Consider the following 24583-nt stretch of genomic DNA (forward strand, 5'->3'; position numbering starts at 1 on the left):
AGTGGTCTGATTGATGCCCTCCTGATCTGAGCTTTGCAAGTTCCTTACCCCTGTATGGGTCTAGGCAACAATTCTACAGACTTGCCCCTGGGTATAGCTTCAGTAGACAGTTGTCTCCAACCTATCAACTAGCTAGAAGTCTCATCAACTTCAGAATGACATATCTAATGACATACACCCAGTCTGAGCCTTAGAGACTGACTTCATGATGCCACTGGGCTCAGAGGGTCAATATATAGTACATTGAGCCCAGAGTCAGAAAGGCAGGAGTTCAATCCCAGTCTCAGACACTTACCAGCTCTCTGACCCTTGGCAAATCATTTGACCTCTATTGGCCTCAGTTTCCTCAGCTGCAAAATTAGGATAATAATAGCGCTTATCTCCGAGTGTTGTTCGTGAGGAAAAAATGATATAATATTTATAAAGCATTTAGCACAGTACCTGGAACATAGTAGGCACTATTTAAGGATCAGGAGTTCCTACTAGTAAAGATGGCTTTTAAAATGGGTTGCTGGGAGAATGATATATCTAATTGACTGCCATAGGGGTATCAGGAGGAATTACCATTGTTTGATAAAGGCATCTGGTTGACATTTCACAAAAGGATGCCCTGGCATATTACAAAGGTTGTGGTGACACGTCATGTACTGGCATGTTTATCATGCAAAATTAGATTGAATGAACATCATCAAATTCTGCTTAGTTATTTGCTGTCATGGCAAAAAAAAAAAAACCAGTCTTTAATTTAAAATTTGTCACAATCAAAAGCATGTGGTAGTGGTGAAAAATACCTGTTTCCAAGAATCAAATGCCAATATAGAAAGAATTGAATAAAGTCTAATACTGAATTGCTCAATGACTGGTAAACCAGTTTGTTCATTATACATGCCCCATATTTTGTCATAACCCTGCTCTTTCCCTTTGACTGTTTTTTTTTTAATTATTGGAGTTTATAGTAGTAGACCAATGGAAGAGAAAGGTAGTTATACTGTACAGTGGATAAAATACTAGGTGTAGAGTCAGGAAACCTGAGTTCAAATCCAGTCTCACACACTTAATACTCTGGGGAAGTCACTTAACTTTTGTCTGCCTCAGCTTCCTCAACTGTAAAATGGGGATAATGATAACTACCTCCCAAAATAGTTGTGACAATCAAATGGGATAATAATTGTAAGCACTTTACAAACCTCAAAGTGCTACAAACATACCAGATATTACTATTGTTATTATTAAATGGAATATTTAAAAGTTAATTTTGTTTTTTATTGTAATAATCTATCCAACATTTTGTTACGTAAAAGACATTTAAATTAACGTGTAAAATGATGGTATTTGTGAATTAGTCATTTCCAAAGAATCCATCAGTGTTTAACAAATTATTGACCATAAGAGAAATGACTGTTAAAGGGGAAAAGAAGGCCCCACCAAAGGGAACAGGCATCCCTAGGGACCCTTTGAGGAGGAAGTAGAATGAAAAAAGTTTGTTCCTCTTAACAATTAGCATTAAAAACCAAAATATTTCTTGAGACTGTAAGTTTGTGGTTATCATAAGGTAAATTTTTTAGGGGTGGGGTAATGAGGGTTAATTGACTTGCCCAGGGTTATGAGTGTATGCCCTCTGAAGGTTATGATCACATAAAGTATATTGCATTTTTTCAATGATATGATGAAGTACTACATTTTATGCCCCATTATATCATAGAGGGGTCTCATATTCCAGAGAGCACAAACTTTATTAGGTTCTGCCAACATGGAAAGCCTTTAAGTGCCTCATACTCATAACATTTCCTGTAGGTCATTTGAGCCTTAACCTTATTCCTTTAATTTGAAATTTTGACAAAGGCATCCTTAGAAAGAAAAATTCAATTTGGTTATCATAAAGCAAGTAGCACAAGATTTGACCTATTATAGAACAGTTTAAAACTTTAGCAGTGCCTCATCATCCTGTACTTCAAACACCAAGAATAAGTTGAGTAATGATCTGTAATGTAGTTGCCAGGAATACAAAATGTGGTAATCAAAGGAAAGAAATGATTCTATAGTGATTCCTCTCTACTTTGAAATCTTTTCCAGTTACAAATTGTATTAAACTATACACATTTGTATTTGTTGATCCATAGCAATGCAGCACATTATTTCATAGGCTAATGCATGACTAATGCATTAGGTGATGATTTTTTTTGGCCACAACAACTCATGTCTCCTTTGGCATGTAAGGCTTACCTTCTGAATGTGTGGCTGGAGCACCATGCTTATGAAATCACAGATCTTTGGCGTTCTTTTTCAAGAAATGAATAAGTTGTTTTGAAGGGCACACACTAAGAAAATAGGAATCTGAACTTCTGGCAAAACACCATAAGTAAAGTCCAAACTTGCTATGTTTCAGATAAGAGGTCATTCTTCTAACTTTATTTTGTTCGTTATCAAAAAGCATCTACTTATGAAATATTGCTTTGCATGTGCAATTATAAAAACTAGGCACCAAATAGAGCAAACTAAATATTACCTTTTTTGACAAGGAGCTTATAGGATCATAAAGAAACAGAATTATTAGGAAAACATACAGATGGCTTCTGGAATAAGGACTAACTATATGATAAAACTGGGAAGAAATTAGATTTAGACCTACCTTATGCTTTTTACCATAATAAGTGCCAAGTAGATACATGCTGTAGACCTAAAAGGTCACATCATAAAGGAATTAGAGAAACATGGGAAAAAATTACCTGTCAGATCTGTGGATAGGAGAAAAGTTTGTTATTTAACAAGGGTTAGAGAGGGAGGCTCACAAAAAAGACAATGGATAATCTTGATGGAATAAAATTTAAAAATTTTTCTAGAAACATCTAATAAAGCCAAGATTAAAAGGGAAACAATTAACTGGGGGGAAAGTCTTTGCAGCAAGTTTCTCTGATAATCATTCCTAAAATATATAAGGAATTGGTTCAGATTTATAAGAATAAAAGCCATTCCCCAAATGATAGAACAAGGATATGAACAGGTGGTTCGCCAGGGAAAAAATCCAAGCTATCTATAGCCATATGAAAAAAATGCTTCAAATCACTAGTAATTAGAGATATGCAAATTAAAGCAATTCTGAGATTCTACTTCACACCAAACAGATTGGCAAAAATGATAGGAAATGGAAATGATAATTGTCAGAAAGGCTGTGGAAAAACAGGCAAATTGATATACTGCTGGTGGGCCTGTGAATGGGTACAACCTTTTTGGAAAGAAATTTTCAATTAAACACAAAAAGTTACTAAACAATGTGTGCCTTTTGATCCAGCTATACCACTGTATGGCCTAAGCCCAAAAGAGATCAAAGGAATAGAAAAAGTTCCAATACAACCAAAAATATTCCTCTTTTTGTGGTGAACAAAACAAAACTAAACTAAAGGGATACCCTTCAGATGACAAGTGACTGAATCAGTTATGGTTATATGAATGTGATGGAACATCATTGTATTATAAAAAATGAGGAAGTAGATGATTTCTTAGAGATGTAGCAAGATTTTTATGAACTGGTGTAGAATGAAGCAAGTGGAGCCAGAAGAACAGTTCATCCTATAATGATAATAGGAGAGTGGACAATTTTGGAGACTTTTATAAACTGATGAAGAATGGGATGAGCAGAACCTGGAAAAGAATATCAACATTGTAAGGAAAAACAGCTTTGAAAGCTCTTAAGAACTGTGATCCCCACAATGTCTACCAGTGATTCCAGAGGACGATGGATGAAACATGCTATCAACCTCCTAACAGAGCAGAATGAGACATGTGTTTGTATATATAACCAATGAAGAAATTTGTTTTGCTTTACTATGCATATTTGTGTCTCTTTTTTCTTTTTCTTCCTTCCTTCCTTCCTTCCTTCCCTCCTTTCTTTCTTTCTTTTTTTTGTGAGGCAGTTGGGGTTAAGTGACTTGCCCAGAGTCACACAGCTAGTAAGTGTCAAGTGTCTGAGGCTGGATTTGAACTCAGGTACTCCTGAATCCAGGGCCAGTGCTCTATCCACCGTGCCACCTAGCTTCCCGTGTATCTTTTTTTCAATGGAGTTGAGGTCAGAAGGAGAGAAAATAGATTTCTGTTCATTAAAAGAATAGAAAAGTGCTACAAATTTGGAATGTTGTTTGTACCTTCAGATGAGGTCACTCTCTCCTTAGTTTTACTTTCTGGAAAGGTTTGTAATCTAGAAACAAAATATACCAATAACACTTTTTCAAAATGTAGTAACTGCGAGGAGGCATAAGTGACAAGAAGTGTGGGGATTGGAATAAGAAGGGTCCTGAATAGGTTTTCATATATGTGACAGAGATAAGAAGAGAATGGAGTGAGATGCAATCATCTTGGATGCCTTGGTGATGAGTGTTGAAGTAGAGCAAGAGAGATCTGTGCCAACATAAACATGGCTTCAAGGTTTTTATTTTCCTGGCTCCTATCGTTGTAACTTCTGTCTTCTTTCTTCCCCCTCCCCCAAGGCTTCCAATACTGCCATGTTACGTCTTTGAAAGGATCTACTAAAACTCATTCACACTATAAACAGGTTTCAATGGTTGGTTCTCTTCCCTTGATATTTACATTTTTTACTAAAGGTGAAAGGAAAAACTAGAGTAATAAAATCTCTTGTAGAATTTCTTGCATTATCTCGTGGGTGGAAGAGGTGATGAGAGCAGGGGGAAAAGGGACTACTAAGCAGGGACCTTTCCTTTGACCCTGAAATTGTCACCTAAGTAGTCACATTTTTGTAATGCCCATCCTAAATCATAAAATGAGAATTATCATTGACTTTGACATTCTTAGTCAATCTTGTAATTTTACTGTAGCTCTTCTATGGAGGGTTTATTGAAAGATGTTCAAGAATGGCACAATATGAGTGATAGTAATTCCTTCAATATTTCTGAAGCTGAATTTCTATTAATTTACTTTCTCAGTTGCTTTCATCTGATAATCAGGTGGTTTTTTTTTTTCTATGAGTGCTACATCTGGGTTCAAAGCAGGCCTTCAGCAAATATTTGATTGATTACTGTAGCATAGGCGTTAGTTACAACACATTTTTTAAAAAGGATTGTAAAAACGCAAATGATAATGTTGAATCCAGTGCTTTATAATGTATAAAGGATATATCCAACAAAATTGTAACAATTTTCAGGCAATTTAGGCATCCAAGTAAAAATACTTTTTGCTTTTTTCTTAAATGATTTATTTTTACTTCCCTCCCTGTCTTTTTAAAAATACACATTCCATAACATGTCACTGTTAAAGACTGAAACAAACTGACTTGTTTGCCTGTATTCTGATATTTTAGTGTCAAAGGAATTGGTATACTTATACTTACTGGGGGTAAAAAGTTGTACTGTTTTAGATACTCTTTTTTATTATGGACCTTAAAGCCAAATTAGTTCCTCAAATGTTTATTCAGCACCTGCTCTCTCTGTGTGAGAGAGTTTGTGTTCGGCCTTGGAGATGCCACATAAAAAATGAATGCAGTCTTTGCCTTCAAGAAGCTTTTAAGACTTCATTCAACCTTTTCAGGTTCTTCTCTGCAGGAAAATTGGATGTGAGTTTATATAAATGCTGTGCTTGAGGCAACTAATCTTGTAGTTATCCTTGGATATGTTAGCCTATACTGATCTCTCATTCGTCTGAATTCTGATTGTACATACAATTATTCTCTAATTGTTTCATGCATGTGTCCTCAAGTATGTTGCACTGGGAGCTACTTTTCCCTTTTCCCTTTTCCACAGAGAGGAAACATATAACATACTCAAATGTTGATTGATTATTAACATTCTATTCTCAAAGCTCTTTTACAACATTCAACTTTGGGTTCTTTTAAACAGGTGAAAAACAAAGGTTTGGTTATGAGCAGTCGGGATACGAGATTGAAGATTCTGATGGCCCTGACGATGATGAGAATGAGAATGAAGATGATGATGAAGACAGCCAGAGTGAATCAGTTTTATCAGCAGCACCTTCAGTTACAGCTAGCCCTCAGCACCATCCGTCTAGAAGTAGTCTTCAGGAGTCTCTAAGTGCTGATGAGGAAAGTAGAATGACAGAGGGTTTTTCTGGGGTAGACTCAGATCCTATGGATGCTCTGCCTAAAGCCCTGCTCACAAAGATGACTGTACTTAGCTCAGCACAATCAGATGGTAGGAGCTCAAGGTCTCCAGTGACAACGAGGCAGCATGATACAAAAGATGATACTACACAAGAAAAAGTGACTAGTGGAGTTGTTCCTCAGTCTCCTGAAGCTGCTCCCAGATCACCATGCCATCAAATGTCTATAGACTATCCTGATGCAGAAATAGCTGGAAGTGCTACAACAGTAAAACCTACCAATATAACACAGGTAAGTAGATTCGTTTTGTTTTAGATAGATAGATAGATAGATAGATAGATAGATAGATAGATAGATAGATAGATAGATAGATAGATACACACAAACATATATGTCGAGTGTTTTTTTTAAAAATATCTTAAGGGGCAGTTAGGTGGCACAGTGGATAAAACACTGGCCTTGTATTCAGGAGGACCTGAGTTCAAATCCAGCCTCAGACACTTGATACTTACTGGCTGTGTGACCTTGGGCAAGTCACTTAACCCTCTTTGCCCCACCAAAAAAAAATCTTAAGCAGAGAGAAGCAAGGGCCTTAAAATAATTAATATGCTATCCAGTTTAATTAATGATGGTAATATTGGATCAGTTGTGTAACTTCAGTGGAAGCATTTATTATAGATAGATGCAGGTTATTGATTTTCTTTGTTCCCTCATTTTTCTCCTCTCTTTTAATCATGTTTCAAATCCTTTATTTTCTTTATAGTTGTGTCTAAACATATACCTGAAAATTCTTCAGAAATTATATTAGTTTTCTATCATTTTATTTTATTTTATATATAACTCACATTTTACCAAAACAAGAATCAAACCAACCCCAAACAAGATTTCATGTTAAAAAAAAAAAACCCAGCTCCTGCTCTGCTTTGAGCCAGCTTTTTTTTTTTTACTTTTGGCGTATTACTTACATAACCTCTGTGAAACTTTTTCCTTATTTGTAGATCAGAGGTATTATTACTTGCACTACTTACATATTGTTTTGAAAAAAAATCCTAAAGCACTAATGTGAGTGATGATAATGACTTAAATGAACTTACAGGCTTGTCAAGCCCTTCCCATTCCCTAAGTTTAGCCTCTAGAATTCCAATTGTGTCTTAGTTTTATTTATATTCTCTCCCTTGTAGATTTCTTTTACTCCTATAGCATCCTTTTTCACCTCTGGGCAGATGATTCTCTAATCTCTGGCTCCCTAGAGCTCTGGTCCTATATTTCCAAATGCTTGCTAATAACAAAACACTAGCAACAACAATAATAACAATAAAAATAACTAGCATTTATGTTGAGCTGTAAGGTTTACAAAGGTTTGTCATGCCGGGGTGGGAGTGGGGATAAGCTCCCACTCTCTATAAAATACTCCAATAGCGTGCGTCTCAAATAGCCTCTGACAACCGAAGCCCAACTCCTGGCCTTCTCCTGGCGGAACTGTTTCCACTAACAGGAGAAGGGGTGAAAGCAAGTCACTGGCACCTTAAAAACCAGTCGCTTCAGGCAGGTGGGGCTTGTTAGCCTTGGCAGGCAAGCCGCCTAGGGGAAGGAAACCCTGATTTTAAACCTCTGCTGCCTTGCAGCTATACCCATATATGGGAAAGGCTTCGGGAGTTAACCCCAAGGAAAAATCAGGAGTCGGAGTCGCTTAGGCAGTCGGATGTTGGACATCACATCCCTCTGGCAACTCCTGCAGTGGCACTGGTGCCAAACTGTATTGGCTCTGCCTCTCCTTTGGATCCACCAATGTCGCAGAGAGGGAAAACCTGCTGCATGGGCAACAGCTTGTTTTCCATATTGATCTGCCCAGGCCAGCGCCCTGGAGAGGACTCTCCAGCTACTCTTCATAGGGTAGATACAACACAGGATTCGGCAGTTACCGGTTATAAGTCACTCAGGAGCTGTGGCTCCCTTATCGGACTGTACAGCCACAATGTGGCCTGTGGCTCTTCAAGGTGCTGATCCATGGTCGTCTGAAACTGGTGGAAGCCTACTAAGGTTTACAAAATGGTTTAGAAATAATTTGTTCTCACAACTGAGATAGGGGCCATTATTATCCCCCTTTTACAGATGAAGGAATTGAGACACATTACAGGTGGGTACAGCTAGTAAGTGTCTGTGGGGGTGAACTAAGGTCTTCCTGACTTCACATTCAGTACACTTTGCTACCTCCTAGATTTTATCTCTTCAGTATCACTTGCATCCATCCCCTCCTCTGTCCCTGCCCGCAGTCGTTCTCATTCAGGCCTTCATCTTTGATTACTTAGGCTCTTGTAATAACCTCTTACCTAGTTTTCCTGCCTTGCCTTCCTCTTCAGCCCATTCTCATACTTCTTCTGTCTGAATAATCTTAGTAACACACTGCTGCTTTTTGTCACTCTTTTAGCAGAAAAACAAATGCTCCATAGTTCCTCATTGTCCATCAGATAGTATAAAAACTACTGCTTGGCATTGCCAGTCTTAGCTAATATCAATTAGCTAATAGCTAAGTCTTTCACAGTTGTTCATCAGGCAGTATTGCTGTCTCTGTATACAATCTCACACCCTTTGATTCATGAATTCCATTCTGACTTGTACCCTTCTGTAGCCTCCATTCTCAACCTGATCTCCTTCCCATATGTTACTCACCTCAATTAACAAGCATTTATTAGATTCTACTAAGTAAGGAACTCTGACCAGTGCTAGGGATACAAATACAGAGAATAAGCCAATCCCTGCCCACAAGGTGTTTTACATGTCAAAGTAAAAGAAAACAAGGACTTAGATTTGTATTTACAGAATAAAGATAAATGAATGCAGAAGATGTGATGGGAAGGGTTGTGCATAAATGTAATTTGGACTGAGATCAGTTGAGTTCTGAAATTCTGTGAGTCTAGGTGACATGAAGTTTTACAATTTGTGATTAGCCTGCTTTAATAGTATTGTATAGTGATTATCCCTCCAAAATATCTGAGATAAATGGACCCTGGTTATCTTTGAAATATATAAGTGCCACAGTGGGATTCATTGAGAATTTTAACTAGAAGCATATTTTAATTTATATTAGGTTAACACTGAATGAAAGGAATTGTTCTATCAGAATTTTATTCTCCAGAGATCTTTTAACCAAACTAGTATATCCTTAAGGTCTACTCTTGAGAGTCTTGATGTCCAAAACACTGTTGAAATAGTTAGGGAACCTGAATTCATATCTTGACTTTGCTACATTGTATCTGTTTGACTTTGTGCAAGTCACCCCAACTATTTGAGCCTCAATTTACTCACCTGTAAAATTGAGGAGGTAAATTTAAATTACCTGTAAGATTGCTTGTAGCTCTAAATCTATGAATAGTTCTATAATCTTCTGTGGGACTAGATTGCCCCCACTGTGAGACTCTTTTCATGATTTTTATGATCCATTTCCAGAGTTTCTTGAAGTAACTCCCATGCCTGTAGTTAGTTTCTTGTTACAATAAATCCATTGAATTTTTTGATGAAAGATTTCATTGCAATTTGACAATTAATTCACCAAATTAACTCTTTGCCTTATGAAAATAATAGAATCCATATGATTGATGTGGGCTGAAATTTGGGGCCCAATTGATCGTGAGTCGTCCCAAAAGAATTACAAGACTCAGTGACTCAGTTTCCCAAGTTTTATTGCAATACTGTGGGTGACCACAGGGAGAGAACCAGAATATTGGAAAGGTATCTCTCAAATAAGGAAAGGAAAGACAGTTATATTTATAGTGTGGATAAATTGATTATCAGTCTCATTATAATAATCTCCACTTTAGGGAGGTATAGGGGAGGGCCTGTCCTACAGATTATAATATTTTCCACCTAGGGGTGTTACAAGGGAAGGCTTATCCTAATTTGGAGTTCCTGGGGGTCCTAAGCCAACCCCCGAGGTGGGTACCTTTTTCAGTGGAGGTGTGTTTTGGGGGTTTACACCTTATAAGGTGAATCTGGGGACAAAATTGGCCTTTTCTGCACATGTCTCTTTCTGATTCCCATGGCTAGTTTCAAAATATAATCATTTTTCATGAGAATTTCTATAGGTTGTCTTTTTCCTTTATTGTTATATTGACCTGACCCGTTCTGGTCTGTTATGGATGATGATCACTAGGTATGAGAACCTAACATAAGTTATCCATTAACTGGGATCTAACTCCCTTTTGGAGCTAATATCTGAATTAGAGCTTGGGTCTTGGGTTAGTCTATTAACCCTTTTTTCACCTCCTACATCATGATCATTTTGCATTGAGTTCATTGCCAAACAAAACAGTACAAAAAGGTGAAGTTTTATTATTCCATTTCTTTTTTTTTATTCCTTAGGATATGCCTTCTCTGCAACTTCCTTCTCCAGCAGTCAATCATGGCACCCAAACAACACTGGCGGTCCCTTCAGTGGCTTCACCTTATCCTAAGATCCAAGAACAGAAACAGCAAATACCTCTGCAGCATATTACAGAATTGATGCCTCCTCAAACTCATTTGTTTAGTCATCTTCCTTTGCATTCACAACAACAAACCAGGACACCCTTTAGTATGATTCCAGTCGGGGGAATCCATGTGGTTCCTGCTGGCCTAACTGCCTACTCCACGTTTGTACCAATTCAAGCTGGGCCCATGCAACTTACTTTTCCAGCTGTCAGTGTGATTCACAGAACTACAGGTCCTCCTGGGGATCCAGCCACAGAAGTTTCTGGCACTACAAATCCTACTAGGGTTGCTGAATTAAACAGTGTCATGCCATGTATTCCCATTGGCCAAATTGGTGTCCCAGGCCTTCAAAATCTAAGTGCACCAAGCTTGCAAAATCTTCCACCATTAAGCATGGAAACTGTAAATATTTTAGGCCTAGCCAACACAAATATCACCCCTCAAGTACATCCTTCAGGACTAGCATTAAATGCTGTAGGACTTCAAGTTCTGACTGCAAACCCTTCTGCCCAAAGCAATCCTAGCCCTCAGACACACATTCCAGGCCTACAAATATTGAACATAGCACTGCCTACCTTAATTCCTTCAGTTAGTCCAGTAACTGTAGATGGACAGGGAGTTCCTGAAACACCAGCTTCCCAAAACAAAGCTTGTGAAACTCAACCAGAACAGACTCTTGCAGCGGATCTCAATCAGATCATCACTGCAGTTTCTCCTCAGGGGTCACCTAAAGCCCATCGGTACAACGTAAAAGACTCATCAGAGCCCACTCTTGCAAGAGAACATGGAAGGCCTGATGGCACAGGTCAAACTGACACTGAAAAAACGGACTTGGTGAATCATGTGACACCAAAGCACGAAACCACTTCTGACAAGGGCAGACAGGGCTCCACCTCAGATCCCCTCCTGAGAGTGTGGTCTGAAGGTGGAACAACATCACCAGGCCATCCTGCATGCTCTCCAGAGAGGCAGGTGCACAGGCCCCCAGGCCTGTCCCGGAGGCAGAATACAGTGCAGTTCAGTGATGTCAGTAGTGATGATGATGAGGACAGGCTTGTAATAGCAACCTAGATTTTTTATAACACTTAGAGGTTTGTTTGCAAACCTATCTTTCCTTAAAGCACATTTTTTCTGACACAAATTCATTATTAATCTTTGTGCAATCATGAAATTTTGACCAATAATTGTTGTTTCTTGTCAGCTCCAACCATTTTTGTATATGTTGTATAGACAATTGTGCCTTTTTGGAGTTTTATGTTTAGAAAATTGTACAGATTGTTGAAATATATATATATATAAAATACATATTATATATGTATATGAAAACCAGGTAGCTGCTTGTGTTTAGTAAGTAAAACATTTTATGTCAAATCAAATGATTAAATTATATGTTGCACTGTTAAATGTAAATTTTTATGGTTGTAGGGGAAAGTTTCCATGTACAGATTGGTATGTAAAACTCCATATTTATTGTATCCATATTAGTCTTGGAAATGGGTCTCTCCATCTTCTTGTGTAAGACAGTAGCTTTACACTTCAGACAGAATTTCTCTGTGTTATGAAATGTTCCAGTAAAATTTTGTTTACTGACTTTACCATTGTTCACGTTGTGCCTTCTTTATGCCATCCAGGGATTGGGGAGCAGCATTCTTACCTCATGTTTAGGTCTAGTATGCTGCCAACCCTCTTTTTTTTTGAGTAGCAAAGTGGGGAGGGGATGTAATAGAATTATTGTTTTTGCCATTTAGAACTAAAGTTAATACCATTAAGAGAATTTTTTTAAAATCATGGGCAGTATTATATTATGCTTAGTTATTTTTACAAAAGCTTTTCTAAAGACATTTTTGCACTAAGTTAAAAACGCAAATGGGATTTAGTTTAAAATGGGCATTTCAGTTGTAATTTCAAAATGTGAACATAAAGATGTTTTATAAAAATAATAAAAATTAGTACAAAAAATCTTGTATCTTGAGAGCATGGTTTGGATGCAACCAATGAAGAGTAGTTTACTGGCTATAATGTATACGTAGGATTTATTATTTAGCAAATTCCTCATTGTCCTGAAAAATCTTTTTACCACCTCTAATGCACCTTTATAAGCTTTCTGCTAAATTAAGAAGGCAAACCAGGCTTTAAGAATACCTAAATACTACTTCCCAATAGTCACTTTTAACAACTGTGTTTCAGGAAATGTTAACTTCTAGCTTTAAGAAATTGAATTTCACCATATTCTTTCAGGAAAATAAAATAATGATTTGTGTTCACTCATACCTTTGAACAAAGAAAGTGCAGGAACTTGTCACAATGCCTCTGTGAGATAAGTAATCTTTGACGAAAAGAATTTTAAATAATATAATTGAAAGAGGTTGGATACATGGATAGGGAGGGCTTAATTGAATTCTCTAGAGAAACCTAAAATACTTCTTGAAGGTTATTGGCAGTTTGAAGTTGATGTGATGTTCAATGGGCAAATTTAATTTTTTTCAGGATTTAATGTAATGTAGCATGAATTATAGTCAACATTTTAAAATCAGTTAAACTTCAGCGAATTAAGGATCAAAATTATCACAATAATAAAAACTGGCTTTCTACAATTCTGTGTTATGTTTATTGCATGCTATAATCAGTGATTGAAATATTTTTAAATAATCCTGGAAATATAATGGGAACTACATTGCCTCAAAAATGTATTCTTTACATAATCCTAATTTTTAAAAAAGCCACATTTAACTATATATTGCCTGTATATTAACCTTTTATACTTTAATTATCTGGATTTTCAAAACAGTTAACAATAGCATAAATGTGCCCAGTCATGGGTACACATTCTTGTAACTCTAGCTTTTGGAGATGCTGAGGCTGATGGATCTTTTTTTTTTTTTTTTATAGTGAGGAAATTTGGGTTAAGTGACTTGCCTACCGTCACACAGCTAGTAAGTGTCAAGTGTCTGATCCGGATTTGAACTCAGGTCCTCCTGAATCCAGGGCCAGTGCTTTATCCACTGCGCCACCTAGCTGCCCCGGCTGATGAATCTTAAGCTCTGGAATTCTGAGCTGCAGTGAGCCATGCGGATCAGGTTTCTGCACTAAATTCAGAACCAATATCATATGCCCCAAGAAGCAGCAGGGGTCACCTGGTCACCTGAGGAGTGAACTGGCCCAGGCCTGAAACTGATCAATGATGAAATCAAGCCTGTGAGTATGTTCTGCACTTCCAGCCTGGGTGAAATGGGGAGACCCATGCTTTAAAAGAGAAGAGAGACAGAGAGACACAGATAGAGAGATTTTATATATATATATAACATATGCCTATGGGGGTATCTATACTTTTCTGTGTATATGTGCATATATATATATATATGCATATATATCATAAATGTCTGAAAAAATAAAATTTCTCCAAATTTGAAGGTTCACGCTGAATGTAGCTCACAAGATGATGCCTAATAATTCAGACATGAATCTTTATGTTCATTTTATTGAACTTTCTTAATGTGACATATTCATGATGTTTATATATTCCTTTGTGTAGGCTGTTTTAGAATACAACGGGGGCCAGTTAGTATGAATAATGACAATGAATTGGTCACATTATTTGAATTTGCACTATCTGAAGTTATAATTATATATAAACTATTTTAAGGGGCTAAAATTCTAGCTAGGTCGTCTAAAATATCTAATGAGTGGTCACTAATAAATTATAAGCTTTAGCAAGAGTTTAAACTTTTAAGCATTTATTAAGGAGAATAAGAATTTGGTGAAGAGAGAAAAAGAGGCCTAGAGGCTTACATCTATCTATCTCAGGGAACCTGCATTTTTGCTCCACTCTCCATGAGAGTCCTTACAAAAGAGCAAACCACCCCTTCTTCATCCCACAAGCCTCCTGTGAAACTGGGAATGTCCCATCCACATGCACACACAGCTCCAAGCTAAATGGCTGGTAGCTTTGATAGACAGTACCCACGAGCAAATGTCATTTCCTGACACCAAGGAACTGACTGCATGGCTTGCCCTCAGATGCCTCCTCTTTGTGGTGGAGCTTTCCTACAGTAACTCTCCAGCAGGTGGCGTCACTCCAATCATTACAATATGGTCATTGGTTTCAACACAATGGAAATATACAATTTTAAAATAACATTGTTATAACACATATGAAATGTGTTTAATTCAGATTTATTACTAAGTAATAACTTACTTATTGAAAGCAAAATTTTTAAATGTTAAAGTTACTTAATATAATGCCTAAAAATAAGGCTGCATTGTTATGAAAAAATGTCATTATTGATGTCTAAAATATTTCAGCAGTGTACATTGAACTATTTTCTCTTTAAATCTTAATACATATGCCGGCAGGTGCAGAGAACTTTATGCACATCTTGGTGAAATTTGCCTTCAATCAAAACGATCAGCTTCCATAATTTTTGTCTTCATGACTTCTACAGCTCAAAAAATATCTTCAAAGTGATTCTTACAATATTTTTCAAAAGCTGGGTTAAAATAAGTTGAAAACCAGTCTTCAGAAACAATTTTAAACACCCAGGCATTTTTATTTGATCGCCAAAGAATTATAAACAATCACAATGGTTGTAGCATCTCAGAGCAAGAGGATTCCAGGGCTGATAAACAAGCATTGGTTTTCATTAAAAATCCCCTTCTGGATTACTTCCCAATAAAAGTGTCAGGTCATCCTTAGATGTAAATCCAAGTTGAGTTATTTTCTCTCTTAGAAATGTATGTTTTAGAAGGCATCCTTTTCCAGAATAAGTCCATTTTATCAACATTATCAGTATCCAACTTTGATTAATTTCTTCCAAATATCAGAATATGTAACTGCCACACCCTCATCTACACTGGTCACCTCTCCAGTAATTTTAAGAGTAGGTAATTGAACTCAAATATATATATATATATATATATATATATATATATATATATACATATATATATATATATATAATTTTTTTTTGCGGGGCAATGGGGGTTAAGTGACTTGCCCAGGGTCACACAGCTAGTAAGTGTCAAGTGTCTGAGGCCGGATTTGAACTCAGGTCCTCCTGAATCCAGGGCCGGTGCTTAATCCACTGGGCCACCTAGCCGCCCCCCAATTGAACTCAATTTTTAAAGTGATTTACCATCCAGCATTTACAATAAGAGTCACTTTACTGTCCCTTCCATTTCCATTTTCTTTCACTGCCTTAAATAATGGTGGTTTATGCTGAGAGGAATGTGTTTTTTGACTGCAATCTTCATGCAGCTAAAAGACATTTTGATCGCTGTAACACTTCTATTCCTTTTAATTGTCTGCAAATCAGAAAAAAAAGATAATGCAACTTTGCCTTTATTATTTCTCCTGGATGTTTCATAATATTTTGTGCCATAGATTTAGGCATTCCAGCATCTTGTCCTTTTTTAGTTACTATGACAATGTTTGTGCTGTTCAGTAACATCAAATTTTTGTTCTGATGTTACAAGCTGCTTCTCATTTTTGCACTGACAATGTTTCTATCTGAAGTATTCCCCTTGCTATCCATTTTTAAGAGTTATTTTTTAAAAACGAATATAACTGTTGGCAATAGATATATAACAGTATGTCATATCCACAGGAGACATTAGGCAAGTGCAGAGTGATGATCACTGGTGTGTTAAAACCTTGAGTAGTTCGTGTGTGGTATAGTCATTCATTTTTGGCTCATGTTAAATACAAATTGATATTATTTTATAATTCAGATAATCTCATTTTGCATTTTTTCAAACTTGATCTAACTACTTCTCTTAAGGGTTCTTGGATTTGGTGGGATTGATTTTAATGTTTGTATCCCTAAACATTATCACGTGAATAAACCTTAACTTTTGAATAGTTTCTATTGCTTTAGAAATATTAATGATAAGCTGTTAATTTTTTTAGTTGTTGGTATTGCAATGAGAAAATGTTAATTATGTATGATAGTACCTATTAGAAATGTAAGTAATATAGACATTTGAGCCATCACTTTTGAAATGAAAAAATCATTTGCAAAGTGGGTGTTAGAATTACAACAATTAATTTTGAAGTACTGCTTTAGAGGTTGATTTTTCTTTAGGAAGCACTGCTTTTCCTTGATCTTTCATTCACAATATGAGCCACTCAGAAATAATGAAATACAGAGAACTCCAAGTGAAACAGAAATACTTTGTTCCAGGTGTCTTCAAATGTCACAGTCAATAGATAAAGTAGTATATCACAGAGAAGTACAATGCAAATTTATTAAGTGCCAGTTATGTGACAGTGCTGGAAATAGAAGGGCAAAAACCAGTCCTTGTTCTCAAGAAGCTCGATGTCCAATGGGGAGATAACATGAAACAACCAGGTACAAACAAGTGATAGAAGATAGATTGATAACAGTCAACAGAGGGAGGACATTTGAATTAAGGGAGCTCAGGGAAAGGCTTCCTGGTAGAAGGTAGGATTTTGACTGGAACTTGACCAGAAGTCAAGAGGCAGAGATGAGAAAGTATTCAGGCACAGGGGAAAGTCAGTGAATTCGTGCTGCTGAGAGATGGAACGTCATGTGGAAGCAGTCATAAGAAAGGCTACATCACTGAACTGTTGAGTATATGAATGGGAACAAGGTAACAAGATTGGAAAGGTGACTGGCAATGAGGTTGGGCAGATTACAAAGGGTTTGAATGTTAAAAAGGAGATTTTAAAATCTGATCCACTGGAGTTTATTGAATAGGGAGGATGATATTGTCAGGCCTGCACTTTAGGGAATCTCACTTTGATAGCTGAGTGGAAAGTGAACTGTGGTGGGGAGAGCTGGGACACAGAGACCAACCAGCACATGCTGGTTAATAGTTCAGGTGTGAGATGATGAGGGTCGGTGTCAGGGTGGTGGCAGTGACATGTCCCCCACTTGTTAAGTCCGTTGGAAAGAATGGAGGTAGAAGGTGGAAGCTAGGTGGCGCAGTGGATAAAGCACTGGCCCTGGATTCAGGAAGACCTGAGTTCACATCCTGCCTCAGACACTTGACACTTACAAACTGTGTAACCCTGGACAAGTCACTTAACCCTCAATGCCCTGCAAAAAAAAAAAAAAAAAAAAGAACAGAGGTAGAAAAACAAGCATTACCAGATTCAATAATTAGACAAGCAGTGGGGTAATAGCCATTTATAGTTTCTTGTTCTAAGTATATATTGCAGTGTCACAAGAATGCATTAATTTAATTATTAACTGTACAAGGAGAAAAATATGATCATCACTTTAATGCTGGAAGTCCCTCAGGCCATACAGTTCAAGTCCTCATTTTACAGTTGATGAAATGAAGCTCAAGTCAGCTAAATACCCTGCTAGAGGACACTGTAGTAGTGGAATTTGAGTCCAAGTCCTTTGACAACAACAGCTCATGTAGTCTGCCCATTATACTCCACTGCCTCAAGGTTCCTTTTGAGAATTTTCAGAAACTAGTTCATCAATTATTGTAAGTCAAGGAAACTAAATTCATTTCTTTTTCAATAAAAGAGACTAGAGAGCATAGTTGTATAAATGACAATATTTAACATGAGGGATTTAATTATCTTTTAATTATTTTCCTAATACTGTCCTGATTTACTCTTCATAGAAATTATAATATAATAGTTTTCTCATTAGTTGTTACTCCAACCTGAACTTCTCCAAAAAATATATGTTGTCAGAAGAGTTAATAATTGCCTCCAAGATGTGTGCATAGGCCAAAGATGTTTAGATTCCTTGTGGTACTTTGCTTTTGAACTTTTCATTTCGATGTGAGAAATCTTTTTTTTGCAACCACTTATATATAACCTTAAACTACATTTAAAATATGGCTTTTCCATAAAGGAATTTGAACTAAAAACTAAGTTCTTGGCTCAATGATCAACATCTCTAAAAATTGCTCTAGCAAGGATGTTCCATATAAGGCAATGAAGAACTAGCTTCCTGATCCCCAGTGATGTGTACACATGTCAGTGTATGGATGTATGCTTGTGGTTATATACATTGTGATACACCCACAACTCTATGGATGTGCGGAATGAGGAGGGTGGTATGAGTGAATATGTAAGGATCATGTGCTGGCAGTTGTGTTTTACAATTCCCACAGACACATTAAAGTCCAAAAAGCACTTTAAAAACATTCACAGATTTTTTTATAAGTTATTTGCTTTCCTGAGAATCACAAGGCTTTGTCCATCATCGCTCCGACCAAATCAACACATTAAGTATAACAGTGTTAAACACTATTGTCATAGTCATTGTCCCTATTCTTTATTAGATGGTTGGATGAAACCTACTATTATGTATACTGCATTCCCCTTGACTACTGGTCTAGTAACACTGTCCAAAAGGAAATGAGATTGTGATATGACCTAATCTTGATGAATCAATGGTGTCTCTTAGTGATTACTGCTTCCTTTTCTGTATGTTCACATATCATCCCATTAACATATTTTTTTATGATCCCACCATGAAACGAAATCAAGCTTGCAGTTTTCAGAATCTACTCTTCCCTTTTTTTGAAAATTTTGAAAACATTTGCCCTCATTTCATTCTGGAGCACTGCTCCTCTCAGCAATCATAGCTTTCTTTCAAGAACCAAGAATATAGTTCAAGCAGCTAGGTGGAGTAGTGGATAGAGCAGTGGACTTGGAGTCTGGAAGACTTATCTTGATGAGTTGAAATCTAGCCTCAGACACTTACTAGCTCTGTGACCCTGGGCAAGTCACTTAACCCTATTTGCCTGTTTCCTCATCTGTAAAATGAGCTGGAGAAGGAAAAGGCAAATCACTCCAGTATCTTTGCCAAGAAAACCCCAAATGGGGTCACAAAGAGTCAGACATGACTGGAAAAAAAAAGACACAACAAAGAATATAGTTCATCTGGACCTAGTGCCTCTTTTATTATCTCCCCTCTTGAATACTTGAAAATCACTTTTGTTCTGGCCTCCCCAGACAGAAAGCTATATCATCATCATTGTCACTGGCATCATTTTTGTGGTTGTTGTCATCATTGTTATAGTTGCTGTTACTTTTGTTTTGTTTTGTTGTTACACAGTGACATAGCCCTTATTAAGGAATAATATTTTAAAGATGGATTCATCTTCAGAGGTGTTTTGCAGTAGATGGCCTCTGAGGTCCCTTTTAATTCTAAGATACTCTAACATTATTACATACACACACACACACACACACACACACACACACCCTTTTTATTTTTATATCATGAGAGAAGAGGAGATGTACAAATACTAAATATCTGAATAGTATTATGAAATTAATTTTCACTGTAAATATTCATGAATATAAAGATAACTTTCCTTTTCTGAAAGTTAGATAAATTATTTTAACTATAATTCCTACTGGGTTTTCATTTTTAGATTATGTATAATTAGTATGATAATAAGAAATAATTAGTTTGTAATACAATACGTGTATTTTAGAGAAGTTTTTATTTGCATTCACAAAACATTTGTTTCCTTCTGAAATAAGGATGGGTAGTTCTGATAGCATGCATATTTGGATATAGAATGTGTTGATAATGATACATGCATTTCTAAATGATCTTCCTGAGAATTGAAATGAAAACATGTTCAGTGGGTAATATTGTAAGAATAAATATGTAGATAAAATGGAAATGCCCGAACTATCATTTAATTGGTTATAATTGCTATTTGTTATCTATATTAATTAAGTAAACTTCCACAATTTATTTTGACAAAATCCTTATGTTCCATTTTTGGGTGGGGTGGGTTTTTTTTATTTGTTTTGTTTTTTGGTGAAGATAGCTAGATTACTGGAAAAAGAGTAGAGTGATGTTAGATTCTTATCATTCTTGGAACAATCCCAATTCAACATAATGAAATAAAAGTCCCTAAATTTCTATCTTAGGAAATTATTTCCTAAATGAATGCACTCAGCTTTTACAAAGAAGGCAATTATTTAAAGAGTCTTCCCATAAAAGAGAAAAATATTAGGATTTTCTGTTTTCCATACATTTGTAGAAATAAATAGAATTTAGAAAAAGCAATGTTATGAATTTAGGAGGAAAATGAAACATTTATGTATTCTACTTTACACAAGAAGGTGTTGGGTTACACACAAAAAAAGTAGCCTAATTGTAAGATTTTCCATGTTTCAGAAACAACTTTCAAAAAATGGTACTCACCTTAATAATTTTTCCCATATTTTTCCTTTCTGTTCATTCCCGAATAACTGAGGTAGAAAATTAGATATCACTGGACATGTAAATATCTCAAAAGACATTTGATTATGACTAATGCAAGGTGTCTTTTATTCATTCATTTTAAGTTATTCGAAAGGGAGTATTTTCAGTTAACTAATCTTGCTAGAGTCTTGTTAAATAAGATGTGAGGAACCTGTGTTAGGTGCCAAATTAAAAAGGCTGTACATTCCTAGTGTTCAGTCATGGAAAGAAACTTTCTTGAGATTAATCAATTAGCCAAGCACACGATTAGCTTTCTTTGACAATAGCAAGTGTATTTTACCCAGCGAGGTCAAATGTTAAGACTGATTTGGATTCAGAAGTTGCTTCCTGTGAAATGTTTGAATTCAGTTCTTTTGGGATACCTTTCATCATGGTACATTTAGGCTTTTCTTCTAGAAGCACATCATTATTACTCAAGTCTTGGACTATATTCATAAATTACAACCAGGCCTTTGGACATCCTCATTATCAGACCTTGAATTTCCATTAGTTACTTATAAATATAGTTTAAAACTTATTTATATAATTTAATATATTTAAAATATAATGACGTATTTATAGATAAACAGTCTTGGGCAGTAGTAAAGACAAAGCAACAAGCCTTTAGCATTTACTAAATGCCAGGCACTGTGCTAAGCCCTAAGGATACAAATACAAGCAAAAAGAAAAATAGTCCCTGCCCTCTATATGGGAGCTTATATTTTTGTTTGTTTGTTTGTATGTATGTTTTGTTTGGCAATGAGGGTTAAGTGACTTACCCAGGGTCACACAGCTAGTAAGTGTCTGAGGTCAAATTTGAAGTCAGGTCTTCCTGAATCCAGGGCCGGTGCTTTATCCATTGCACCACCTAGCTGCCCAAGGGAGTTTACATTCTAATATAGAAAGAGAACACATGGAAGGGAGCTGAAAATCAGAGGGGAGAGGAGGATTGATGAAGGTGGCTACTCAGGGGTGTGGTTGTAAAGTCTAGAAAGTCAGGAGCAGAGCAGTACATGTAAAAATAATTGTTATTACAAAGAAAAAAAAAGTTTTGCTTTATTTTTTCATTAAATAATTCATCTTTATGTAGCAACCATCAATATATAGATGTGTATAGTTGTACTAGTCTTTGGAATTCTTATTAGTATTTGAGGTTAAAAATTATGGATAATCTATTTTTACTTTTATACTCTTTACTTTTTAAAAGGAGAAAAAGGCAGTAGCTATAGCTAACATTTATATAGCACTTAGTGGCTTGTAAAGCACAGTGCATACAGAATTCCCTTTGGTCTTTACAACAACCCTATAAAGAAAGTGATCTTTTTAACCCCTATTTTATAGATGAGGAAACTGAGATTGAGAATTTAAGTGACCTTTACCCAAGGTCACAAAGGTAATAAGTGTCTCAGATAAGATTCAAACTCACATCTTTTTGACTTCAAGTCCATTACTCTGTCCACTTGGTCCACTTTGCTGTCTCTAGTCCAACCCATGCCTCTAATTGAGGTATCAGCATATGGTCTGCCTTAAACAAGGGTGGGGGCTTATGGGCAGATCAACATAAAGGGGGAAAAGGCAGTTGCCTCAGGAACACCCAAATTCCATTTGGAGTGTCACTGGATGATAGGTTCTGCCTCCGGGCTTCCTTCCTCAGGATCTCCCTCTGTTCTTCTTGCCATCTTCAAAAGCAGGATGATAATTTACATATTTAGTGTTCCCCATATGGCCTGCAAATGAGTGTAGGAACCATGCTCCATGGAGAGGATCAAAATACTTGAGTCTAGGAAGGATAAAGACTTCTACTTTGGTAGGCAAGATAGGAGATAGGGACTGACTCTGTGGTTTCATAAATATAGGGAACTCTCATATGAGGAAATACCTTCTATCAATGCAAGTTGGTACCTTATCTGCAACTTATAATACTAAGGAGTTTCCTAAAGCACTGAGAGGCTACTTGCCCATGGTCCCCAGAATTAGCATGTGCCAAAGGCTGAACTTGAACTCAGGACTCCTTAGATTCACAGCCAGTTCATCATAACTCTATGCTGCCTTTCACCATGGGAACAGTGGGTAATTCATTATAGGAAACAGTTGATAGGTATTTTTTAGGAATGGGGTTTTAGAATGAGACTTTTTTTTTACACGACTAATATGGGGATTTTTTTTTTACTAAACATATTTTTCTTTTTCTTTTTTTGGCAGGTCAATGAGGGTTAAGTGACTTGCCTAGGGTTATACAGCTAGTAAATGTCATGTGTCTGAGGCCCGATTTGAATTCCTGAATCCACAGCCAGTGCTTTATCCACTGCCCCACCTAGCTGCCCCCTAAATATATTTCTTATAAGGGGTTTTCTTTTCTCTTTTTCCCCAGTGGTATGGAGGGAGGGTAAGAGAAAGAGAAAATCAACTTTTGTTCATTGAAAAAAAAATTGGGGGGGGGGTAGATATATTTATTTTTTTGGTAACATAAGTTAAGTGGCTCTAATTACACAGTAACACCAATTTAACTAACATGAAACCACGGAACTGTAGCTTTGCCACAGCTTCATGGGGACTTGCTGTCTCTGGCTTGGTCCCATTTTCAAACAATTGAATAATACCCCAGAGCTATACCAATAAAAGCCTTATAAGAGGTTCTGCTCTGAAATGACTCCATATTTATTCCCTAGAGGGCACTGTAGTTGAAAGCAACAGCACTTGTTAGGTATAAAAGTAGTTAAAGCCCAATTCACAACAGTTATCACTTTTTTTTTCCCCTCTTTCCAGAAAGAAGTTAAGCTTTCCTCTGAATTAGTGCCAGATGTGCTGGTTGCGAGAATGAAGGTTATTAAGAGTAATGTCACAGGGACCCTGGTGCTCACAGATGTGTTGGACACATACATACTGTCATTAAACAATCATGATTGGCTTCTAAATACTGGTAGCAAAATGATTTCTGATTTGTAAATCTCTTAAGGTAAATTATAGATAAATGAAAAAGGCCAGTCAACATACAATAAGATTAGTAAACAGCACATCAATAATTAACAGTGAGGGATTGGGCTTTCCACTGTGTTACAAGATGAGGCACCCGGATTTTTTTCTTTCCACGTCTGGCTGGCAAAGCCGCTCTTGCGGCCATTTCAAAAATTTCCCTCGCACTGTCTTTGGTCTTTGCTGAACACTCCCATATAACCAAATGCACCAATCCGACTTGCCGCATCTCTGCCTTCTTCAGGTTTCACCGGCTTGAGCTTCATCTTGGCAACATCCCGCCTCCCTTACTCATCATTTCGAAGAGCCTTTTTGTTCCCAAAGAGGATAATGGGCACGCTGGGACAGAAATGCTGCATCTCTGGAGTCCACCTCCTTGAGATGCTTTCTAAATTAATAGGTCCATTGATGGAAAAACACCTAAGTATAACATTGACATCTGGGTAGGAAACAGGTCCAAGGCGATCAAAATCTTCTTGCCCAGCTGTGTCCCACAAAGCCAACTGCACCTGTTTGCCATCCACTTCAGTATCTGCTACATAATTTTCAAACACGGTGGTCACGTAAACCTCAGGGAATTGGTCTTTGCTAAATACAATCAGCAAGCATGTCTTCCCACAACAATCACCTACTATAACCAACTTTTTTCGGATGGCGGCCATAGCTCAGGCGGTTCTCGAGTCCCTCTGCGCGAGACAAGGGGTTCCGTGAGTCACGCGTTCTAGGACTCAGGCAGTTTGTAAACAACAAACCGAAGGGCAGACGAGAGGGCAGCAACGGCGACTGCGGTGGCGGCTGGAGGGCGAGTTGCAAAGTATGTTCCCCCCAAAAAAATGTATTTAAAAAGAGAAAGAGCCTCAAGTCCTTTTTAACAAGCAAAGAC

General features: G+C 36.9%; 1 protein-coding gene and 1 pseudogene across 1 annotated transcript in view; one reads left to right on the plus strand and one right to left on the minus strand.

Moving 5' to 3' along the window:
• The window catches only part of HIVEP1 (HIVEP zinc finger 1), a 181774-nt gene extending 169648 nt beyond the window's left edge, over positions 1-12126 (plus strand). Inside the window, 2 exon segments of the mRNA XM_043976628.1 lie at positions 5844-6355; positions 10424-12126. Coding sequence (XP_043832563.1) covers positions 5844-6355; positions 10424-11602 — 1691 coding nt within the window. The 3' untranslated portion in view covers positions 11603-12126.
• An 11655-nt stretch (positions 12127-23781) lies between these two features.
• On the minus strand, positions 23782-24362 carry LOC122735335 (annotated as a pseudogene).
• Between the last annotated feature and the right edge of the window lie 221 nt (positions 24363-24583).

Source organism: Dromiciops gliroides, chromosome 1, assembly GCF_019393635.1.
Source record: "Dromiciops gliroides isolate mDroGli1 chromosome 1, mDroGli1.pri, whole genome shotgun sequence".
Classification (NCBI taxonomy): domain Eukaryota; kingdom Metazoa; phylum Chordata; class Mammalia; order Microbiotheria; family Microbiotheriidae; genus Dromiciops; species Dromiciops gliroides.